Below are 21,654 nucleotides of genomic sequence, written 5' to 3'. Positions count from 1 at the left end.
CATAAAATTAGATTTGTTTCTTGCTTTTAGAGATTTCCAAAATTCCCTTCCAAAAGCAGAAATTGGCTCAGTGGTTTCATCCTCAAATCTGTTTTCATCCTGTTCTTCTTTAGTGTCTCCCCTTTAGCTCAGTTTAGATAGTATTTTCATACAATAGCTAATAAAAGATAATAACGTACACTTAAACAAATGTATTAATTATCACAAATGCATGGCTGTAAATAAGTGTGTCACTGTCTGAGAACATAAAGCTTGATAACTAACAGCTCTACACTTCTAATGACTGCTTAGGCCAGTTTCAGCAGTTTTAATGTGAAGGTTCAATCAATAATTCCTCGCTTAAAGTTCGGTTGCCGATGACTAATTATTCCACTTTCTGGCTATAATTCAACCCTGAAGAGTTCTGAGTTATTTTGGTTTCACCAGGTTGTATCAGTCCTCTTTATTTCAGGAGAGATTAAGTATTTCTATTTTTAAGAAGCACACAAACCCTCCTGGTTAAATACAAACGATGCGCTCCTTTCACTCTGTGGTGTAATAGTTGAGTCTGTAAAATGAAACCAGTACATAATCTGTATTCTTTCTAGTGGCCAAACACAAAATGACCCTACTGCTCATTAGATCCATGACCTCACTAAACACTTTTTTCGTATTTAAAAGAAAAAGTTTACAAAACGCTATGTTTCAATCGGCAAGTCACTTTCTCAGAACAGCAGAAATGATCGCTCGTGTCTAAAGCCAAGATGGTACCAAAACTGCAGTGTCCATCTTTTATATACAGCCTATGATTATACATATAATAGCCTCTGGAGCTGTCTGATAGTTAACATCGTTATTGCATCACAGACATATAAGAAGGCTACGAGCACACTAAACTGTTTGAGAAATGCACACATGAATCTGCAAAGAGTGGACTTTCCACTTTGTTAAAACCATCTTTAATTCTAAATACTAACATGAAAGATTCTGGCCTGCAGAGAGCAAATGAAGCAGACAGCTGCCAACAGTTCCTCTTTTAATGGAGATAATTGATTTTAATAAGCTGCAGTTAAGCAAACTGTTATTGTAGGTGAATGAAATTTCGGGTCAACAGCTACATGAACCTCATCTTCACCCCCTGAAGCTGGTTAAGACGCTGTTAAGGAGAGTTCAGTTATAATTACAGCTTGTTGTTATTCAAACACAACACTCAAATTCCTATTTACATAATGTTAATTGTTCAGCCTGCTGCTGTTCATTCTGTAATTTACTGGTGTAAGTAAAAGGAACCATTTGAGCATATTAGGTCATATGCAACAAACGGACGAGAGAGGGGGATGGTTACTATGCAGATTCTCCTGATCTGGATAATAAGCCAAGCCGCTTTGACAGGAAAACAAAGTGTCAGATACAGGTGGTGAAGAGGAGCCCTGGAAGCTGTGTGGCCCCGTGAGCTGATGAAGGAGACATCAGCAGCTTCCAGAAAGCGGGGCTGGACATTACCGAGACCTGCCATGACTTCCCTCTCACAGCTGCCTGACAGCTGGATGGATCCCACTGCAGCAGGAAGTCTGTTATGACAGATTCAGGGCAGCATTGTGAAAAATAATACGGTTTTATTATATTTTCACAATGTTTGGATTGGAAGGATTATTTTGTTTCCGAAGTAGAGTCCACCAAGAGTGAGTGCAGTTCTATCTTCATATATCAGCTGAGAACATCAGAGTCCTTGTATGAAACTGTGTAAAGTAAAACCTCCAGCTTTGTTTCAGTTTCCTTTTCCAAGCAGAATGAAGCAAAAACATATCATCTGACTGGCTGTTAGAGGGGCTGACATTGATGTTATCTATCGGTTTCAATGCGGAGCAATGATGCTGCTTTCAGACTCACAACATTTTTATCTGTTGAGGTGGTCGCTGACTCAGATCAGGCGATTACAGAGTCATAAAATCTGGAGACAAATCAGACTACATCTTGCTCCTGAGGCTGGCTAGACAAGCAGATACTACGGGGATGTGTTGCTGTGTTCACAGCTCCATCCAGCTGCACTGACATGATCCTTACTCTTTATAGGTCTTTAAACTAAGGTGGTGCTGTCTTGTTGATGCCTAATTACTCAAACTCACAGAATTGAAGGAATCACAGTGGAAGACAGAAAATAATTCTCCCCTCCCTGGAGAACACCTACTGCTATGCACAGTGCTCACTGTCACTCTCAACATGAAGTTTCACCTCTTGTTGGAGGAAGAGGACAGTCTTTAGTGTTTTCAATGTTTTCAGAAATCACTCACTTTAAAACTTCTCTGTTCTTTGCACCACAAGGACAATTTATTGGACGTTTGGCGTGAACAGAAGATGGCGCTGGGATGGGAAAGGTTCTGAGAAAGGTGGGCACTTTGGGGTGTCACTGCTGTCTCTGGGGGTTAACCAAAAACAAACAACTGCACACTGAATTATTGCGTCTTCACTGAATTTGGATGAATTACAAGATTATCAGGTGTTTGATCTTATTTGTCTTCTTGTTGAACCTCACAGACTGAGGCTGGAATAGTTGGAAATATTCAGAAGAATGATTTTCTGTGTACTGTAAGCTCGATCCGAAGGGAAAAAAAGTCAGATAATCTTTGCTTGGATTTCTTTTGGTTTCAAATCTGTGTCTTCACCATTTTAAACTTCAGTCCTACATGACTGAACTACCAGTTTAAGAACATCTGGCAGCAAAAATAACTGAAGTGGGATCTCCAGATTTCATGAGCAGGATCACACCTGGAACCCTTCCTGTAAGACGTCTATAAACCAGCCCGCCTGCCTGTATCAAGCTCAGTCCCCACTGAGGTGTTACGTAAGCAGCAGCCGCTCCCTGAGAGTGTTGCTTCTCATTTATAGAACAACATTATCAGTAATAAGTAGGAAGGTTGTGGTCCTTGCAGGTGAAGTCTCACCTACAAATTAAAGTTGATTTCTTTCTGATTTCCAAAACGTGGTCTCAGAGGTTTTCAGTGACTCGCAGCAGTGTTCAGCTGAGTCGCAGGTTTGTGGTGACTCGGAGGTGAACGTTGCACCCCACGTTTACTGCAGGGCTGTCGCATCGCTCCTCTTCTCTGGGTCTCATTGTTCCCCCCGGACAGTCAGATCTCATCCTGAAACTTTGTCCCTCATTGGTTTCACATCTTTTATTGAAATATTGGCAGGAAAAAGTTATGCAGAAGATTTTTATGTTTTTTTTTCTTCAAACAGAGCAAAGGCCTCAGATTGAAAAAGAAAGAAGCTATTAAAGTTTTAAATGGATCAAAGGCATTTAAAAGGAACTAATATAGTCACTCCTCTTTATAATGAAAGCTACTGAAACAAATAATCTGAATAACTCTGAGGGGCTGACTTTATCTGTTTCACTTTGCTGGCGTGCCACTGGATAACTCTGATTTTTCCAATAAAGGAAGCCATCTGTGCTCGACTGCAGAGGGACTCCATGTGACAGTGGGGCTCTATGAACCAAATTAAAACAAATTGCCGTGCTGTTCAGTTAATAATATATGGCATTTTTGTCCCTACCTGAGGCCCTGACTGTGACTTGGGAAAATCCTGCGGGTGAACTTCAGTGCCAGCGATGTCCCAGAGCATGTCTCTCAGCCTTTCGTCTCCAGCCTGTATTGAGATGCAAGCAGCCTCAAGAGGAGCTCCGGGCCCGCTGAGATGCAAAATCGGCTTTTTAGCACTGCTGCAAAGCTGGGAGGAATGTTTGAACCTGAAGAGCCGATCCAACGATGCGTAGGTGCTTACGAGTTTTGGCAAGACTCAAACATTTCTATTTTCTCTCGGAAAGTGAGCAGAAAGGGCAGCTGATAGGTTGCGCAGGGCTCGGTTACTCAGCCATCCAGCTCTGCTGTGAGCCGCTCAGCCCGGATTGGTGGAATGAGATGCACTATCTGCTTCTTTGGATGCTGGCAGCCTCCTCACAGAGCTGCTTTACAGGGCTGCCTGTGCTTTAACATTCATCACCGTCTGTGGGGTCTTAAGCACTCTTGGCACGCCAATAATCCTGCACAGGTGCTGCTCAGGTAATTACTGAATCTATGAGGTTCTGTTCAAAGTAGGAAACATTAGCCTCCATCATTTGCTTAATGTGTACTTTACTCTTAGCAACTTCAGTTGTTGCTTACCACTTCACCTTAAGTGTTGTTATTTTTTATGTCATTTTTGTGATCAGTCGTCTGTGCTATGGTCACGAGTCTATAAATGCATGTAAACACAAACCAAATCCCATTAAGAGACTTATTATATCCAGTAAAACAGAAACTGTGTTCAACACTAACAGTATGACACTGACAGGCCTGGGTGCTAATATCTGAAGGAATTGTTAAATGGCTCAGAGAGTTCCCAGGCTCGGAGAGGTCCACTACTCAGCCAGACTTTCTTTGCTTATACTCGCTCAACCAAACCTAAAACCCCAGTTAGAGATAACTGGTTTTACAGCAGCGTTCATCAACTTTCTCTGCTGCTTCAGTTTCACTCTTCCTCTGTAAAAATGGAGCAACTGAATGTTGCCTTCTTCAGGCTTGTTCCTCTGAGACTATGTCAGTATCTCAAAGTCTGCATCATGTTCCAGCTCCGACGGGGCTGCTGGAACTGATTGCATCTACTCGAGACAATACTTGCAATTGAAGCGTCACAGCAGAAGGCCTGAGAAGCAGTTTTCCCCTCTGCGTCACTTAAAATAGGGCTGGAATATCCATTATTTTATTTATTTTTTTAAAGATTATATATATATATATATGAAGCTGCACAGAGCACAGAGTAAACATATTTGTATTTATCTGTAACTTTATTAACTTCCTTTGGTATATCAGTAACGCATGGCTCAAGGTTGGATGTATAAAATGACTTCATATGTTGCACTTAAGAGTACAAAAAAAATCTGGTGCGTTTCACGTCTGCATAGCCGATACAAGTTAGTACGATGCTCTAACCAGATGAAGGCAGAGCCGTGATACTGACAACTCTGACACTCCTTAGTACATCCCTCTTGTTGGTGAAAACATAAATGGACTCTCATTCAATACATATAAATATTGTATTGCACAGACAGTGCAGTGTTATTATGATATGTGGATTCTCCTCAAACTCTCACGATTGCACCTTTTCAACAGGTTTTCTACTAATTAAAAATGAATGATTAACGCCTGAAGAATCCTGTGCCTCTCATTGCTTAACAGAAATCTGTGTGTGAACCGACTGAGATGAGTGCTTTACCTGATCGCAGCTGCTTAATGCGCCCATTGCTGCTACTAATATCCACAGGCAGGAAATCTTTGAACCAGTAGATCTCTGGATCGGGGTTTCCGCTGGCTGCACACAGCATTGTAGCCGTACGCGTTCTTTCCACAACCTTCAGCTGGGGGCCCATGTCTATGGTGGGGAAGCCGTGTGGTATCTGGTCCTCTGTAAGACAGACAAACACACATCAGCACTCCTGGACATGATACAGACGAGTCTCAGCCTGGCTCTGTCAAATTTTCTCTGCTCATTCCACAAACCTTCAGGTTGTAAGGTTTCCCCCCGTGAAATTCAAACACAGTGAAATCCAGCTCTAATGTAAGTATGGCGGGGCCACTGCATGACTAATCCTACCACAGAATTCCTCGTCATGGATCTGTGTGAACGAGAGCGAGGGCGATGCAATTTCACTGCCGGTAAAATGCATTGTGACGGAAAAAGGCTCCTACCAAGCACACATAATCTGACACGCTCGATGCAGTCAGATCACAATCCTGCCAAATTACAGACCAAATGTAATAAAATCACAGGCTGAAAATCCCATTCCACACCTCTGTCCGTGCCTCCGAGCAAGGACAGTTTTACACACCTACTTGAGCTTTTCTCATACAATAAACCGCAATTATTTAGAATTCTAATCTGTAATCTTTTCTTAAACACAGCATTGCAGAGATGTTTCAACATAAAAACTATTTCATGGGTAAATAACAGAAAATAAGGTTCTGGAAGTTTGCTTGAACCTTCAGCTACAAAACTATCAAACCCTGAAGGATTTTTTTCTGATTTCAGTATCAGGCATTGCACATCTTTCACCCCACAAGAGTGCAGGGCATGCTGATAGAAGTTGCTGTTACTGAGTGGAAGAAACAAGCAATGTATACTCCATCCTTCCATATGGCAAGAAGCAGTATACATACACAAATCAATTAGGAAACCATTACTTCAATTACCTTCTTGTTATAACAAAAATATGCAAACAGCATAAACAAATTCATCAAAGCTCTACAAACAGGAGAGTTTTGATATACATTGATATGAAACAATATACAAAACAGACATTACCTCCAGCTAAAAGAAGTTTCTTTAGCTGATAATTACATCAGCGAGCCGATAGAAACTGCAAAAAGCTGGAATCATTTCAACACAGCAGGTTAACAAGCACCGACTCTGGTACAGCTCTTTTCATTATTCTTCAACAGTTCAGCATGAAGCAAAGTACAGAGCAGCTAGTGAGAGGTGGCACCACATATGAGGCCTGAAGGGTCATTATGATTTGTCAGCCACTTAAGACAAACTTAAATCTTTTCTTTGTCATTTAGATTGTCTCAGTTAGTTCACAAATAAAAACCACTGCACACATTTAACATCTAATTTAACATTAGTATAATTTCCTTGGTGCCTGTCAGCATATAACATTTTACATTTTGGCTGTTCTCCACAGAGGTTTGGATGGTTTCTGTGATCAGCAATCCAAGATAACTTCTCAATAACATCCTCAAGTTTCACTACATGTTTTCATTCAATTCAAAGTCACACAGAAGAGATTCAAATAAAAGCACAAGTCAAAAGTTAAAAGTTCAGGTCAATGCAAGATTATAAATGACCAAATGTATAAAGTTGAATCAGTTTACATCACGTTCCTGCTGTGAGCCTCTGCAGTATACAGTATACTCACTTACTGCTACATTATCTAATTGAAACTATATACCCACAATATGTTTGTCTATTTTTTGTCAGTACTTTAGAAAATCTTAAATATTTGATATAAACCTGAAAGTTACATTGATGTATTGTGCACTACATCAATCAACTTAAAATATGGTTGTCACTGATATTGTTTGTACTGTTCTAGTTTTTATTTTTAAAAAAGTCCCTTTAATTTTTGACATGATAACAAGTAGTGAGTATTTTCCTTAGTATTGAGCTTGAAACCCTTGTAGCATGACAAGCCTACTACCCTGAGAAGACCCTGTGTCACACTCTAAAAGACCATGATGCAGATTTTTCAAACATTTTAGCTCACACTTTGACGAGCTCACTGTGCCATGACAGCCTAAAATAAAGAGCTTAGAATGAGTTGTGAGGAGGGAAGGAAAGATACTGCGGTGACACGTATAAAATGAAAACCCCAGGGAACGAAAGAGAGGTGACAGCCAAGATGCCTCAAAGCTGCTGGAAGATTTTCAACATCAACAAACAGCTTCTCTGCTCCACACAGAAAGCAAATGAGACCAGGCATTTGTCATGGTTTCTGCTGGCAACAGGGGGGAGCAAAACATGGAGCCCATGCAAAAGGGACCAAAAACTGCAATTCCATTAGTGGCCACTTGGGGCTGGCTCCAAAGTGAGTCAATCCTAGATGGTTACCGTGTCTTTTCGGGCTATAAGGTTCAGTATTAGTACGACTTTTGTAAGCTACGAAGCCGCACCACTTGATGGATTGTCTGAGCATTATGGCTGCCGTACTCAGGAGCCTTGCGGAGTAATCTGGGTCCTAAACGCCGTCACTTTCAGGTCCCAAAGTCAAACGAACACTGCAGCATCACTGAGAGTTAAAAACTGTCTAAATTCTTTCATCTTTAATAAAATCATCAGCGTTGCTGCTTTACCAGGTGTAACAATTAAGTTTAACATCCAGGCATCCATGAAAACAGAATTTATTACATTTAACAGAGTTAGAAGTTAGCAGGAAGTTAGCTCGCTAGTAGGGTTGCCAACCGTCCCTTAAAAAACGGAATCGTCCCGTATTTCGAAACAAAAGTACACGTCCCGTATTGAGCTAATAAGGGACGCACTTTGTCCCGTAATACAGTGAGAATCAAAAGTAGTCTATAACTTTTAATGGAATTAACGCTTTGTTTGAAAACATAATTCCCAGCCCCTCTCCTGCTTTGTGACCAATGAGCTGACAGCACACTTATGACAATTCGAGTATGACAATTCAGATTACCGCTCATCTCATTGGTCGAGGAAAGGTCGCTTACGGAGAAAATACCGGAAGACAACAGATGACCACAACAAGAAGCATGGCCAACAGGGAAACAAACGCCGACACTGCGGTGCAAGTCTCGGACGACAGTACACCTAAAGCTGGGCAGACACTGTGCGATTTTTTCAGTCACGTTATTCAGCTCCTGCTCAAACTGCACGATTGACTCGCAGGGTTAGAAGTTCATAGGTCACGATGCAGGTCTCACACTAACCGATGCTCTGATGCGACCTGAGTGCTCACACTGTGCCTCCATAACATGAAGGTTATAACAGAAACTCTGTCGCTCTCTCTGTCTTTCACTCACACAGACACACCACCACCATCAACTTTGCTAAATTGCTAATGAAAAACATGATCAGGCAGCTGTGATTGAGCAGCATGTAAATCCAACTATTTTCACGGTTGTTGTGGTCGTGATATTTTGTGATGCCACATCGAAAAGGCTCGGATGAGCTTTCCAAAGTTCTACAAGTTGTGCCTCCATCGCTTGTGTCCAGATCACACGCTGCACAGCCGTGCTGCTCCGTCTTTTTCACCGACGTTTACGTGTTTGCGCGTGAGCAGTGTGAGCGGCTGTGGTGACACCCTCACGAGCGATTGATGATCGGGAGCTGGTCGTGAGGTGTTAATCACTTCTCGTTACCCCACGTATACTACACGACGCACGATGAAGGCCAAAATCGGTCCGATCACCAAATCGGTCGCACGACTCAAAAATCGTCTCAAAATGGGCCTAAAACCGCACAGTGTGAGCCCAGCGTTAGAGCAGCAATGTTTGTTCCCCTCAGAGAAAGGGAAGAATGGGAAAAGGAAAACACCTGGCTGGAAAAAGTTAATATGGGCATGTGCAGTGAATATCAGCGCTATGTGGCCAGAAGTGTGATAATATAACTTATTTTGTGTAATAAACAACTGCAAGGATAGATGATTACAACAAATAGATGACTAATACATAAAAGTAATACATAGATGAATAATGATGATGAGTTATGATGCGTAATCATGGGAACAAGCGGGTTTACAAACAGGAGCAAAAGCTGAAATAATACCTCAGCTGAAGCCAATTGTACTAAATGCACTAAATGTGCACTGTTACAAGAATATTTTTTCTATTGTTTCTATTATTTTAAGTTAAGCAGGACAGAGTTCTTTTAAAGAAAGATTTACTTATATTCTCAAAAGTTAAGCATGACAGGCTTCTGTTTAAGAAAGAGACCTGTTTTATTGTGTTAATGTTGTCATTTTGAGCTAAAAATAAATGGCTAAATGATCATTTGTTTCACATGTGTTCATATCACAAGAATAGAATATGCATCTGCTTAAATCAAATTCAAGTCAAAAAAATAATTTCACACACAAAAAAAGAGCTAGAAAATTCACCACATGGGAAGGGTGAAGACAACTGGGTCGCCCGGCCCTGGCCACGAGGTGTCCCTTATTTATTTTTCAGGGAGTTGGCAACCTCGCTAGCTTCCACCTAAACATGATATAGCATGTTCTGACTGAGAGATTTCTGAATAAATTCAAACGTACAGCTCTGCTATCACTTCCAACATAAATGAAGACAGAAAACTAAACAGCAGTGACGTTTGTAGGGTTACTGAAGTTGGGCTAGCTGGTATATAATGATGTGCTACGTGATCGTAGAACACAGCTATGTTAGCATAAACAGTGAAGCTGGAGGATGAAGCTTACTTTCTTCCACTGGATAAAAGTTAACGTGAGGGTTCCTGATGGTTAGAGACAAATGCAATCGCATGGCAGGATGCTGTAAACGGACCAAACTTCAATCAGGAGAACAACTGAGATAATCCATCCACGAGGTTAGTCATTAATATACTGCAACAACATGGGAATAGAGCAGCTGCCAGAGGATTAAGCATTAATGAATCAATGGTACAGAAGAGAAGGAAGCAAGAAGGAGCTGAGTAAAGTTTGACTTATCTGACTGTTTTGTTTTGCTTAATGCGCCTTATGTATAAAAAATGTGGTAAATGTCCAGCTTTACAGTAGAAAAAGACATAGTTACAATCTGGTCCAAGTCAAAACTGTAGGAAATTTCATCTTTACAATCTTTATAACTTACTTTTCAGATTATATTAAGAACTACAGTTATGTATTTTTAGGGTTCTGGCTGCCAGTCACCTGCTAGGCTTCACTTCAGACAGTTCATTGAAGTAGACCTCTCAATTTTGGTGCCTCTTGAAGGATTTTTCCGTGAACAATAATATGATAATACCCCCCTTTTTTTTTATGTTTTTGCACCTTCCCTTAATATCCAACAGTAACAGATTCTCAGAACCTACCAGGAAGTCCCACTGCCTTTTATTTTCTTAAAGCTCTGCCCTTTGCTCCAGTGTCTATTTAAAAGAATCAAACAGCTCCCGCTGCTCACAAATGGTGACACTAAGCTTGTCCTCCATTTCTGGCTGGTACAAGGTGGTCTCAGGAGAATCCAGCTCATAGTACCATGTAAATTCTTTGCTGAGGTTAAGATATTTTCAACTCGAGCAGATGCATATCGGCCACTATTTGCATCGATTAGTGGCAACTCTCCTACAGATTTAATGTGAACACAACAGTAGAAGGTTATTCGCAGTTTCCCCAGGAAGCTGAGAGAGTTTAGAAAGGCTTTGTATTTATTTATCAGACAGCTGAAATATGCAGCCTGAAACCGAGTAACCACTACAGCATCCTGTCTCAGATGATTTTGTTCCCGCTAACGACTACAGAGAACTGAATCTTTGACATTTTCCATGACAATAGAGCAAAGCTGGTTATGGATTTTGCACTCCTCCCAAGACACCTGATATTCATGCATGTGCTCTGCGAGTGCAGTAAAAGAGGCACAAAGTTGAGAGGAGAAAATGACTGTGTTTTTAAGCTCTACAGCTCAATCTGCTGTGACTCAGAGAGAAATATTTTGTATTAAAGTTTGTTAGAATAGGATAGGATAGAATTGTTATTGCATTACTGAAACACAAGAGGAGACTGCATTGTGCTCCAGCTGACTGGCTGTCAGTCAAAGACTGTTTACATACAGCCTACTGTAAAGAAATGTGTCATCTGACCACTGCTGTCAATCACTCTGGCTTGCTCTTTCTTTACATCAGCTCTTTGGCAGGAAGAAGAGTAACCCAACACTTTACAAAAACACAAATGCACGAAAAACCATAATCACACAAAACTATGATTTTTTTATTTTATTTAAATTGCCAAAATACCAGCGTTATAAAAAATATCACATTGAGGTGGGCGTCAGTCACTGAAACAGTTTTCCTAATATGACAGTCCATCACTTCGCTAAGCTTAACAGCTTCACACCCTGCACCTCTGACAGCCTCTAATGTTGAGCTGAGCTCAGGCTCTTAGCTGAACGTTAAAGTAATTCGCTTTCACTTCATTCAGCTGAGGAAGTGGATTTTCTTCACCCTCAAATGGAAATACTTTGCCCTAAAAGGTGTCTTAAATGAAATCCATGGAGGTTTTGTCAAGAAGGAAAACTGCATCATTATTAGGTGAACAGTATTTTCAATTTACACTGAACTGAGTCAACAGTGAAGTGAATAGATGAAAAGGTGAGTCCCAAAGCTTTTCTGACAACTAAGGCAGGAAATCATCAGCAAGCCTCGATCTCATCAGGAGATATTATCGCTAATCAGTAGCTGTCTATATGTAACACACAGAAAAATCAAAAAAAGCAATGACGGGGGATATTAGCATCGTTAACCATAGACTGTATTTAAGTGATGGATGTAGCCTCATTTGTTTCCTGTTTTTAAAGCCTTGAACTGAATGTTTGAACCACAACAATCTCACCTGATTTGAAACCGAGTGAACAGAAGTGCAGTAGGCACCCTAGGGCAGAGCGTCATGGTCTATTTTACTCTGGATTTAGAAAATAAGCAGCATGTTGCATACAATAAAACTCAAAACAAGCAATTGAGCCCATCGTCCACCAGGCTGTGTGTCTTTAAGGAAAATATGATAGTGCTGCAACTGACAGAGATGTCTAATGCAACTGACAACAAGGAACACACAGTGGGGCTGTTTTTAAAAAGTCCATACAGGATATGGCAGATTATTAATGTAGAACTGGAATGACATGATACAGGGATCACCTGCCCATGGCTAACTATAAACCTGCTTCAGGTTCTTGTGTGATTCCACAAAGTTCATTGCTAGTACAGTACAGTATTGTACAGTTAGCCTGCAGCTCTGCAGAGTTGCACAGGTAATTAACGCCAAGCTCAAACTGAGGCATCAAGATGCCACACTAATGTTATACCAGCATGTTCAAATAAATACTGAATGTGGTGCGATGCAGGAGAGGTTGGCAGTGGAGTGAAACATTTCACTGTTCATCTCAGAGACCGTTCAAGTTGCACACAAAACTGATTTTTCCACTTCAATGAATTTAACACTTCAATCAGTTTCCTGCTATGGATTTGTGTTGCTCTATATGTGAGCTTTCAAATCAGTTTGCACTGATATTTTCCTGCTTAGAAAAGTCAGTATGTACTCCATTTGGTGAGGCAGTTTCCATATGCTGCGGACTAATAACACCGATTAGCAAGTAACGTAACGAGGAGCAGATGGGGCTGGATACACATTTTATCGTCCTTCTGCATGAGACATATAGGAGTTATTAAGCAATTTTAAAGCTATTAGTTCAGAATTTGAAAATTGTAAAGTGGGCCTTATTAAACGGTGGTATTTAAAGTTAGTTGTGGGCTTAATTTCACCTTAATAAAGTCACACAACAGGGATGAGTAGGCTGCGCTGACTTAATAACTGGAGCGGGTGGGGTGGTAACAGTTCAGTGGGAGATTTTGACCCACAACAGAGGCTAGAAAACAAATTGTTAGCAGCCAGCCAGGTAATCAGTGATTCACAGGTGCATTATGGTCATTCTGTGCAATGGGAAGGTGAAGACCTTCTTATTCCGTCTTTAAATTGAATTAATGGTTAATACACTGTTAGAGGCAGTTAAAAGCTACAGCCTGGGTGCATCCCTGCCCACTGTATTGGTGCAAAGTGGCACAGCTAATGAGAGCCAATAGACACCAAGCTCAGTGTTGTGCTGTGGCCAGGTATTTAGGTGAACCACACCTCCCAGCAGCCACAGCTCCATAAACACAGAGGAAACCCTGATTAGACCTGATGGTGCGAGATGGGGTTGAGTTCAGCAGGTGGGCTGGAGTAAGAAAATAGGTCTTGAAATGCAATAAACTACAAATTCACCAATCCATGTTCTGCTCAGTAATGGCCTTTAAAAAGACATCCTCCTTTCAGGATGTTATACAGATATCTAGAAAAATCTGAGACGTTTAGATCACAAAAAGACAGTTTTTGAATTTTTAATAAGACAGTCATCTTCAAACTCTTGTCAGCAAATGTTTATCTGCTGGGAATAAAGCTACACTGTTCCAAAGAATAGTAATGTCAAAGTATCTTACTGTATATTTTACAGTTTTGTACTGTCTTTCTAGAATATCATTAAATTTACATAAGTAGACTGTGATTTTACATGTCAAAGGTAAAATAACATAACATCACTGTAAATATAGTAAAACACAATTTACTTGTTTTTTAAATATTTTTTTGTACATATGCATATTTAGATTGTAAAAATACATTCAGAAATGTATCATAATTTCACAAATATTTGTCTGTTATGTGAGAGAATGATCTGTTAAATTCAAATGTAATACTATGGAAAAATATATAAAATGATCGAAAATTAATGAGAATAATCAATAATTAAAGGAGTATTTGAATTATAATTTTGCTGAAAATTTCATGTCATCTAGGTCTGATTCAATAATTCAGAGGTAACAAGTGAAAATATAATTAATAGGAATAAAAACATAAAAACAATTGCACTGCCGCCACGCTGTGCTAATTATATATTTTAAAAATAAATGTAGAGGTAGGAATTGCAATTAATATAAATCTCAAAGTATTCACAACATTCCTGAACAGAAATAGGCCTCTGCACCTGGGGTGAGGGTGTGGCCATGAAAACAATGTGACATGCCATTGGATGTTGGGACACATAATAACATGATGCTAAGCATCGGCCAATGAATGTGAACTAACAACCACAAGGTCGCGGCTGCACTGTAGGAAAACATCCTAATATAAAAGTATTTTACTGCATTTTACAGTTTTGCTCTGTTCTTCTAGAACATCATTAAAGTTACGTAAATAGACTGATTTCACATTTCAAATGTAAATTAACGTTAAATCACTGTAATGTAATAAAACATAATTTTCATGATTATTAAATGTATCTGTCTGTACATATGCATATTTAGATTAAAATACATTCACAAATGTATCATGATTTCACAAATATCTGTGCGTTATTTGAAAGATTGAACTGTTGAATTCAAATGTAATGCTATGGAAAAGTATATAACATGATTCCTATAAGCTTGTGTTACATCACATAAGTATTATTATCATTGCTCTTTAGGGCGATCGTGGCTCAAGAGTTGGCAGTTCGCCTTGTGATCAGAAGGTTGCCGGTTCAAGCCCCAGCTTGGACACTCGTGGTATTGTGTCCGTGGTCAAGACTCTTCACCTACCGCCTACTGGTGATGGCTAGAGGGGCCAATGGTGCGATATGGCAGCCTTGCCTCTGTCCCAGGGCATGCAATCCATTATTATTTAACTGTATATTTCTGTACATTTACGTATTCACCTTGTTTATAGGTAATTTCATTGTTTGATCACGTTAAAATGTTCCTAATTTAATGTCTAAAAGCACTTGGAAAAGGCAGAATCCCATGTAAAATTAGCGCAACAAACTGTATTTTCATTACTGGAAATAACCGTATTTTCATGAGGAAGTTATTGTCTGTTATTTTACGGTCGTATTTTGGCGCCCCAGCTCCCAGAATATTACCGTTTTTTAAAGATGTTTTTTGTAACAGTATACAGTAGTGTTAATGGCTGCTCATTCAATGCTTTTATAAAAACAATAAAATGCCAACAGGTGCACCTTATTCATTTAAAGGCTGACTGCAGACATGTGTTGTAGTTTAATACCAAAAAGTGTTTTCATAGTTACAGATCGCTGTGCGCACTGATCCCGCAGCTTAACAACTATAAGCTATTCTTGAGCAGCTGACCGGGCAACATGGGCCTCACGTTGTTGTCGTACAATTGACAAAAGCTCTTTGACACAACAAAACTCTCTCTATCTCAATTTAGCTTTGGTGACAACAGCAATAAGCAATTTTACATCTGCCAAGAGGAGAAGAAATCACTGCAGGCAAGGTAGATTTTTAGCATCAGGTTTCAGTAAGAAAGATAATGATTGCAAAGTTGATTGCAGGTTGCACAGACATAAAGCAACATTGAACTGACTATTTAGAGGTTCATAATTGAGGTAAGATTGTATTTGTAAAGATATTTTTGATACTTCTTATAAGACAAAAGCCATTTGGCCCACTTCATTCTGTTGGTTTGTTTTTTGCAGTATGCAACACTTCCATTTGCTAATATTGTTTAGACTTTATTGGCATATAAAATGGGAGCTGTGGACATCAGTTTAGTTCTTTATGGTAAAAAGGTAGCAAAGTTACTCAGCTGATGAAAAGAAAGTTGTGTAAAAGTAGACAGCTTTGATAGACAGTGGGCTGCAGATCATGTAGTAACTTTATTCTGACCTCAGTGTGGTGGAAAGCCAGGAGCAGCCAGGTTAGGAGAATTCTCCTGATTATTTCAAACATGTACTGCACCTCTGCAGCCCTGCAGCAGGCAGACCGTCTCTCAGCAACCTGACATGGCACACGGGGATCATTTTCACAAAGGACTTTCCCACAGTGACTGTGGCTGCCAGGGAATACTTTGCGCATGAAACAACAATGCTCATGATGGGAAGCAGAAAGATCCCTTTTTATTTTGCATCCCAGATTCCCTTTGTACACTCTACAGGGTGGGCCATTTATATGGATACACCGTAATAAAATGGGAATGGTTGGTGATATTAAAGTCCTGTTTGTGGCACATTAGTATATGTGAGGGGGCAAACTCCTCAAGATGGGTGGTGACCATGGTGGCCATTTAGAAGTCGGCCATCTTGGATACAACTTTTGTTTTTTCAATAGGAAGAGGGCCATGTGACACATCAAACTTATTGGTAATGTCACAAGAAAAACAATGGTGTGCTTGGTTTCAACGTAACTTTATTCTTTCATGAGTTATTTACAAGTTTCTCTTTGTTCACAGCCATTGACATGTCGAAGAGGTTAACACGTGAGGAGCGGATCGAAATTGTGTTGATATCTGGTGAACGCAGTAACCGGGTCATTGCAGCAGATTTCAATGCAAGACACCCTACGAGACCACCCATCTCCCATGCTACAGTTAGCAAACTGCTTGCTAAGTTTCGTGAAACTGGTTCAGTGTTGGATTTGCCAAAATGTGGACGCAAGAAAACTGTCACTAATGAAGAAACATCAGTGGCTGTCCTAGCTTCATTCAGCAAGAGCCCACAGCGTAGCACTCGCCGCATGTCACTGGAGAGTGGCATTAGTCGAACATCCCTTCGGCGGATATTAGCTACTCACAAATGGCACCCTTACAAACTCCAGCTACTGCAGCATCTCAACGAGGATGACCCAGATCGGCGCACAGAATTTGCAGAATGGGCAAAACAAAAATTGGAACAGGACCCTCAGTTCACGCAGAAGATTTTGTTCAGTGATGAGGCAAACTTTTATGTGAATGGTGAAGTTAACAAACAAAACCACCGCTATTGGTCTGACACTAACCCACATTGGATGGATCCCTCCAAGACTGTTGGAACAACAAAAGTGATGGTTTGGTGTGGTATATGGGGTACAACGATAGTGGGTCCATTCTTCATCAATGGAAACCTCAAGGCCACTGGATATTTGAAATTGCTACATGATGATGTGTTTCCCTCTTTATGCACTGAAGCTGGCACGTTCCCTGAGTTTTTCCAGCAAGATGGTGCACCACCACATTATGGGTGCCAGGTCCGAGCATTCCTAGATGAACAGTTTCCTGGAAAGTGGATTGGTCATCGTGGGCCAGTTGAATGGCCCCCAAGGTCTCCCGATCTGACCCCCTTAGACTTTTATCTTTGGGGTCATCTGAAGGCAATTGTCTATGGTGTGAAGATACGAGATGTGCAGCACCTGAAACTACGGATACTGGATGCCTGTGCTGGCATTTCTCCTGCGGTGTTGCTATCAGTGTGTGAAGAGTGGGAGAAGAGGGTTGCATTGACAATCCAACACAATGGGCAGCACATTGAACACATTTTATAAGTGGTGAGAAACTTGTAAATAACTCATGAAAGAATAAAGTTACGTTGAAACCAAGCACACCATTGTTTTTCTTCTGACATTACCAATAATTATTGGTAATGTTGGATAGAAGATAAAAACTGAATTTTCACCAAGTATAAAATATGTTTGTCACCATTTTTGGTCTAATATTCTCTGGTGTTTATGTGTAACAAACCAACTAAAAGTAATGTTGTTACAATGCGATGTTGTGTTGGGAAACCTTATGTTCACCCAAATCTGCATTACAGTAACATGCAGTGTATAGGTCGGCTATATAAAATAACATAATAATGTTGTTGTTTTAAATAATAACCTTACCTTTCTACAGTTTGAAGAGGACTGAACAAATATGCCTGTTTGGAAGGGCTGCCAGGAGAAAGCCTGCTCTCTCTAAAAACAACAGTGACAGCTGTGCAGTTTAGGTTTGCATAGTTGCAACATGTGTGGCAAAAATCACAACATGCCAACACAAACACCTTATACCAGCTGTTAAGCATGGTGGTAGAGGGATAATGATGTGGCCTAGTTTTACAGCCACGGACACCTTGTAGTCACTGAGGCAGCTTTTCTCTATACCTCTGTAAGTTTACTGCAGTCCAATGTGAGGCCTGTGCAGAAGCTACAGCTCGCTAACACTGACTCAGCAACATGGACCCAACTACAGCAGCTAATCTACAACAGGAGGGCTGACAAAGAAAAGAATTGAGGTTTTGTCAAAGTTCAAATGCTGTGGTCAGAACTTAAGTGAGCTGTGTATAAACGAGTGCCCACAGATCTCAATGAACTAAACAACACCTGCACTGAACACAATGCGACAGACTGATACACAAAATGATTGCATGAATTCACTGCTGCTACAGGTGGTTCGACAAGATGCTTCGTCATAGCATGCAGTCAGTTTTTCCACATGATTGCATAAATGTTTATATGCACTGCCATATATTGCTTTGTTACTCGGCGCCATAGGTAGCATTGTTCTTTGATTGGCTTCAGCTCAGTATATTTTGGACTGCACTGTCTTGTGAATGTGACAAGTGAAACATATGGTTCACAGTACACGAGCACTGATTCCTGACATGTGGCTTTCAGCATTGCTGTAAAACGTGACACATTTCTTACTATAACAAATTATGTTAACAAAAATCCATCTGAATATCCATGAAAGGAATATAAACTAGTATATTGCCTAAATGATGTTCTAGCAGAATTGCTCTGCGGTTCCTCTGGTTGCACTGTGAGCATGTATTTTATTGCCCTGTTGCTTTCTTGACCCCGAAGCTGCTTGAAAACAATTGAAAAGCTTTGGGATCAGTTAACTGATGTCACACTTGACAGCTATTAGTGCCCAACCAACCACTGAGCAGACTCTTGGCATTCGAGCGGCGCTACATTAGCCTCAGGCCATTGGCGCCTTCAGTGATGCCAAAATTTCACCAGTGTGGAGGAGGCAGTCAGAGGGTGACCTGAGAGGCCTGGAAAGACAAAATGCCTCTCTGAGCCTTACAATTTCTCTGAGACAGCATATCCCCATCGCCATCCATCATTTTAATCAAGCAGATGCCAGAGTACCTCTCTGGAGGAGGTATATGCTCTTAATAAGATCTTCCTGGCAAATTAAAAGAGCTGGGGAGTCTCTCAGTGTGAGCAGAGAGGAGGGCAGGGGTGGCTGGGCAGGACAAAGCAGACGGCGAGAGAGAACTTGGCAGGGCGCTGAGAACATTCGCCCAGTGCATCTCCAATTAAAAACAACAAGCAGCTCCCACATGTGCAGGGTACCTTTCTAATAGGAAACATTTAGTCTAGCAGGGAGAAGAGAAGAACTTAAGAATTTATTAATAACCAAATGGATACTTGTAGTTTGAAAAAAGAAAGCTAATTTCTGCTAATTTCCCTCCCTGAACTGCAGCTCTGCACCACATTTGTTATACATATATTTTAATGCTGTTATCTAAAAAAGAAAATGACTTGCTATGTGGTACAGCCTGTCCAAGAAGCACGGGTATCTCTGTCTGTGCATTGCACTCATACATTTTATGGCTGTACCTCACAAAGCAAGCTAGTTAGCTGATAACTTGGCACTCAGTCCTGCGGAAACCAAGCTGACAACACTGTTGCTGCATCTTTGTTATATACGGTGTATTACTAATGCTTGTTTTATGCTTGTGTGAAGGCAGTCTGTGAGCAGTTGTATGCCTGCAGTCTGAAGTACTGACGTGTCATCAGAGTCCAACAATGTGCAGTCGGGATTTTGGAGGACTGCACTGGAGCATGTTTGTGGGGGTGAAAGCCCGTCTCCGTGTCCAAACAGAAACACGTACGCAGACGGACACATTTACACGGTTCTGCCCAACCAATTGGTAGAGCACATTTTCAGGCCCTATATCTAACTGAGGCTTTCACTGAAATTGACCTACATTATTGAGTCTTTTCTACCAATTGGTTTACATCTGTAATGCCCAGAAAAGCCACCAGAAGGCGCTGTGAATGTAAACGGTTGGCTCTTCTTATACCTCTCCAACATATTTTGAGTATTTTTGATTAAACTAAGGTAGAAGGATATAATTTTTTGATCTATGATAGTGTTAGAAGACTTACTAAACAGATGTGTGTCACCTGACAGCATTAAAAAAGTGAAATTAAATGTTTAATAATTTATTTTTTAAAAGTGGTCAACCAAACGGTTGATTTGTCACTTTATGGTGCTATTGCTAACATAACCTAAACGTTATTCAAATTGATTATTGGCCATAAAATCAGACCACTAAACCCATTTTGTTTATCCATTGCTGTTGATAAATCACATTAAGTGTTAGCACAGCAAGAATATGCTGAAATAATTTCCTCAGTAGTCAAAGGAGCTTGCAAAGAAAAGTGTCTGGACTTCTTTAAGTTGCTTGAAGACGTTTCACCTCTCATCCGAGAAGCTTCTTCAGTTCTAAGGTCAAATGGTGGAGAGTCCTCAGTAAGTCCTCAGTAAGTCATTTTTGTAACTTTCTGAGTTAATATTAGTAAATATTGTAAAAATCAAGAATAACATGTGGAAATCACACATTTCCACATGGCACTCCCCACCAGTATATTGCCAACAAACCAGATGAGTGGGGCTTTAAATTGTTCTGCCAAGCAGGTTCGTCTGGCATCATCCACGACTTGCTGCTGTATCAGGGGGGGTCTATGTTCTTCAATGCTCCCCTCAGTGAAAAGCAACAGAAGCTCCCTCTAAGGGTTAAAAAAACACTATACAAACCCATAAATGAACCTCAGCTCTTCACAAGTTTCATCTTGGTCCAGAACTTGCACACCTCCTCTGGTGTCAGGTGCATTGGTACTGTATGACCAAACTGCACCGGTGGAGCTCCCCTGATGGCAGACAAAGACCTGATGAAGAAGGGCCATGGAGCCTGTGATTACCGGTCTGATGAAGGTCTGATTGCAATAAAATGGTTTGACAACAAATGTGTCAACCTCCTAAACAAGGCCTGTGGGTTCATGGTTCTTTCATCGGTCAAACGGTGGAGCAAAGAGTCCAACGCAAAGATCACCATCCCATGCCCATCACTCATCCCTGTATATAATTAGCATTTGGGAGGAAATGAGCTTTCTGATATGCTATTACACCTGTATAAGACAAGTTCTACGTTACAAGTTAAGGAGATGGCATATCCCACTGTTCGGATACATCCTTGACTTGAATACCTGGTCTACAAGAGGGACTGTGCCCTACTGGACCAGAAACCGATGGCTCTCAAAAGGTTTCCGCCTGGCTGTGTCTGAACCAATGATTTTGCACAGTAGCATTTGATCAGAAGTGGCCTGAATGTGAGTATTTTGTGCTGTTGCACATTTTCCACAATTGCATATTAAAAAATTTGCATTTTGTTGTTTGACATAATACTTTGCTGTTTTCATTCAAACAAAGGAATGTTCACGGGGATGCTGCTAGAAATAAACTGTATCCAATGCCCTGAATAGTTTTTGTTATTAATTTAATTATAATTTGGCCGTTTATTTGATTTTTTCAACTGTATTATCTACTGTACTTGCATGACATTTCATACGTTTACCATGAAGTGACATCTC

The 21,654-nt window shown here is 40.5% G+C and overlaps 1 protein-coding gene across 1 annotated transcript in view; it reads right to left on the bottom strand.

The window, feature by feature from the left end:
- ptprfa (protein tyrosine phosphatase receptor type Fa) overlaps positions 1-21,654 on the bottom strand; it is a 243,987-nt gene that overhangs the window by 145,287 nt on the left and 77,046 nt on the right. Inside the window, exon 5 of the mRNA XM_014333895.2 lies at positions 5,230-5,418. Within this exon, the coding sequence (XP_014189381.2) occupies positions 5,230-5,418 (189 nt within the window). The remainder of the gene's footprint in view (positions 1-5,229; positions 5,419-21,654) is intronic.

The sequence above is a fragment of the Haplochromis burtoni genome, unplaced genomic scaffold (genome assembly GCF_018398535.1).
Source record: "Haplochromis burtoni strain Fernald_Lab_line unplaced genomic scaffold, NCSU_Asbu1 Contig_5, whole genome shotgun sequence".
Lineage (NCBI taxonomy): Eukaryota > Metazoa > Chordata > Actinopteri > Cichliformes > Cichlidae > Haplochromis > Haplochromis burtoni.
This window is presented reverse-complemented; position numbering and strand designations above follow the sequence as displayed.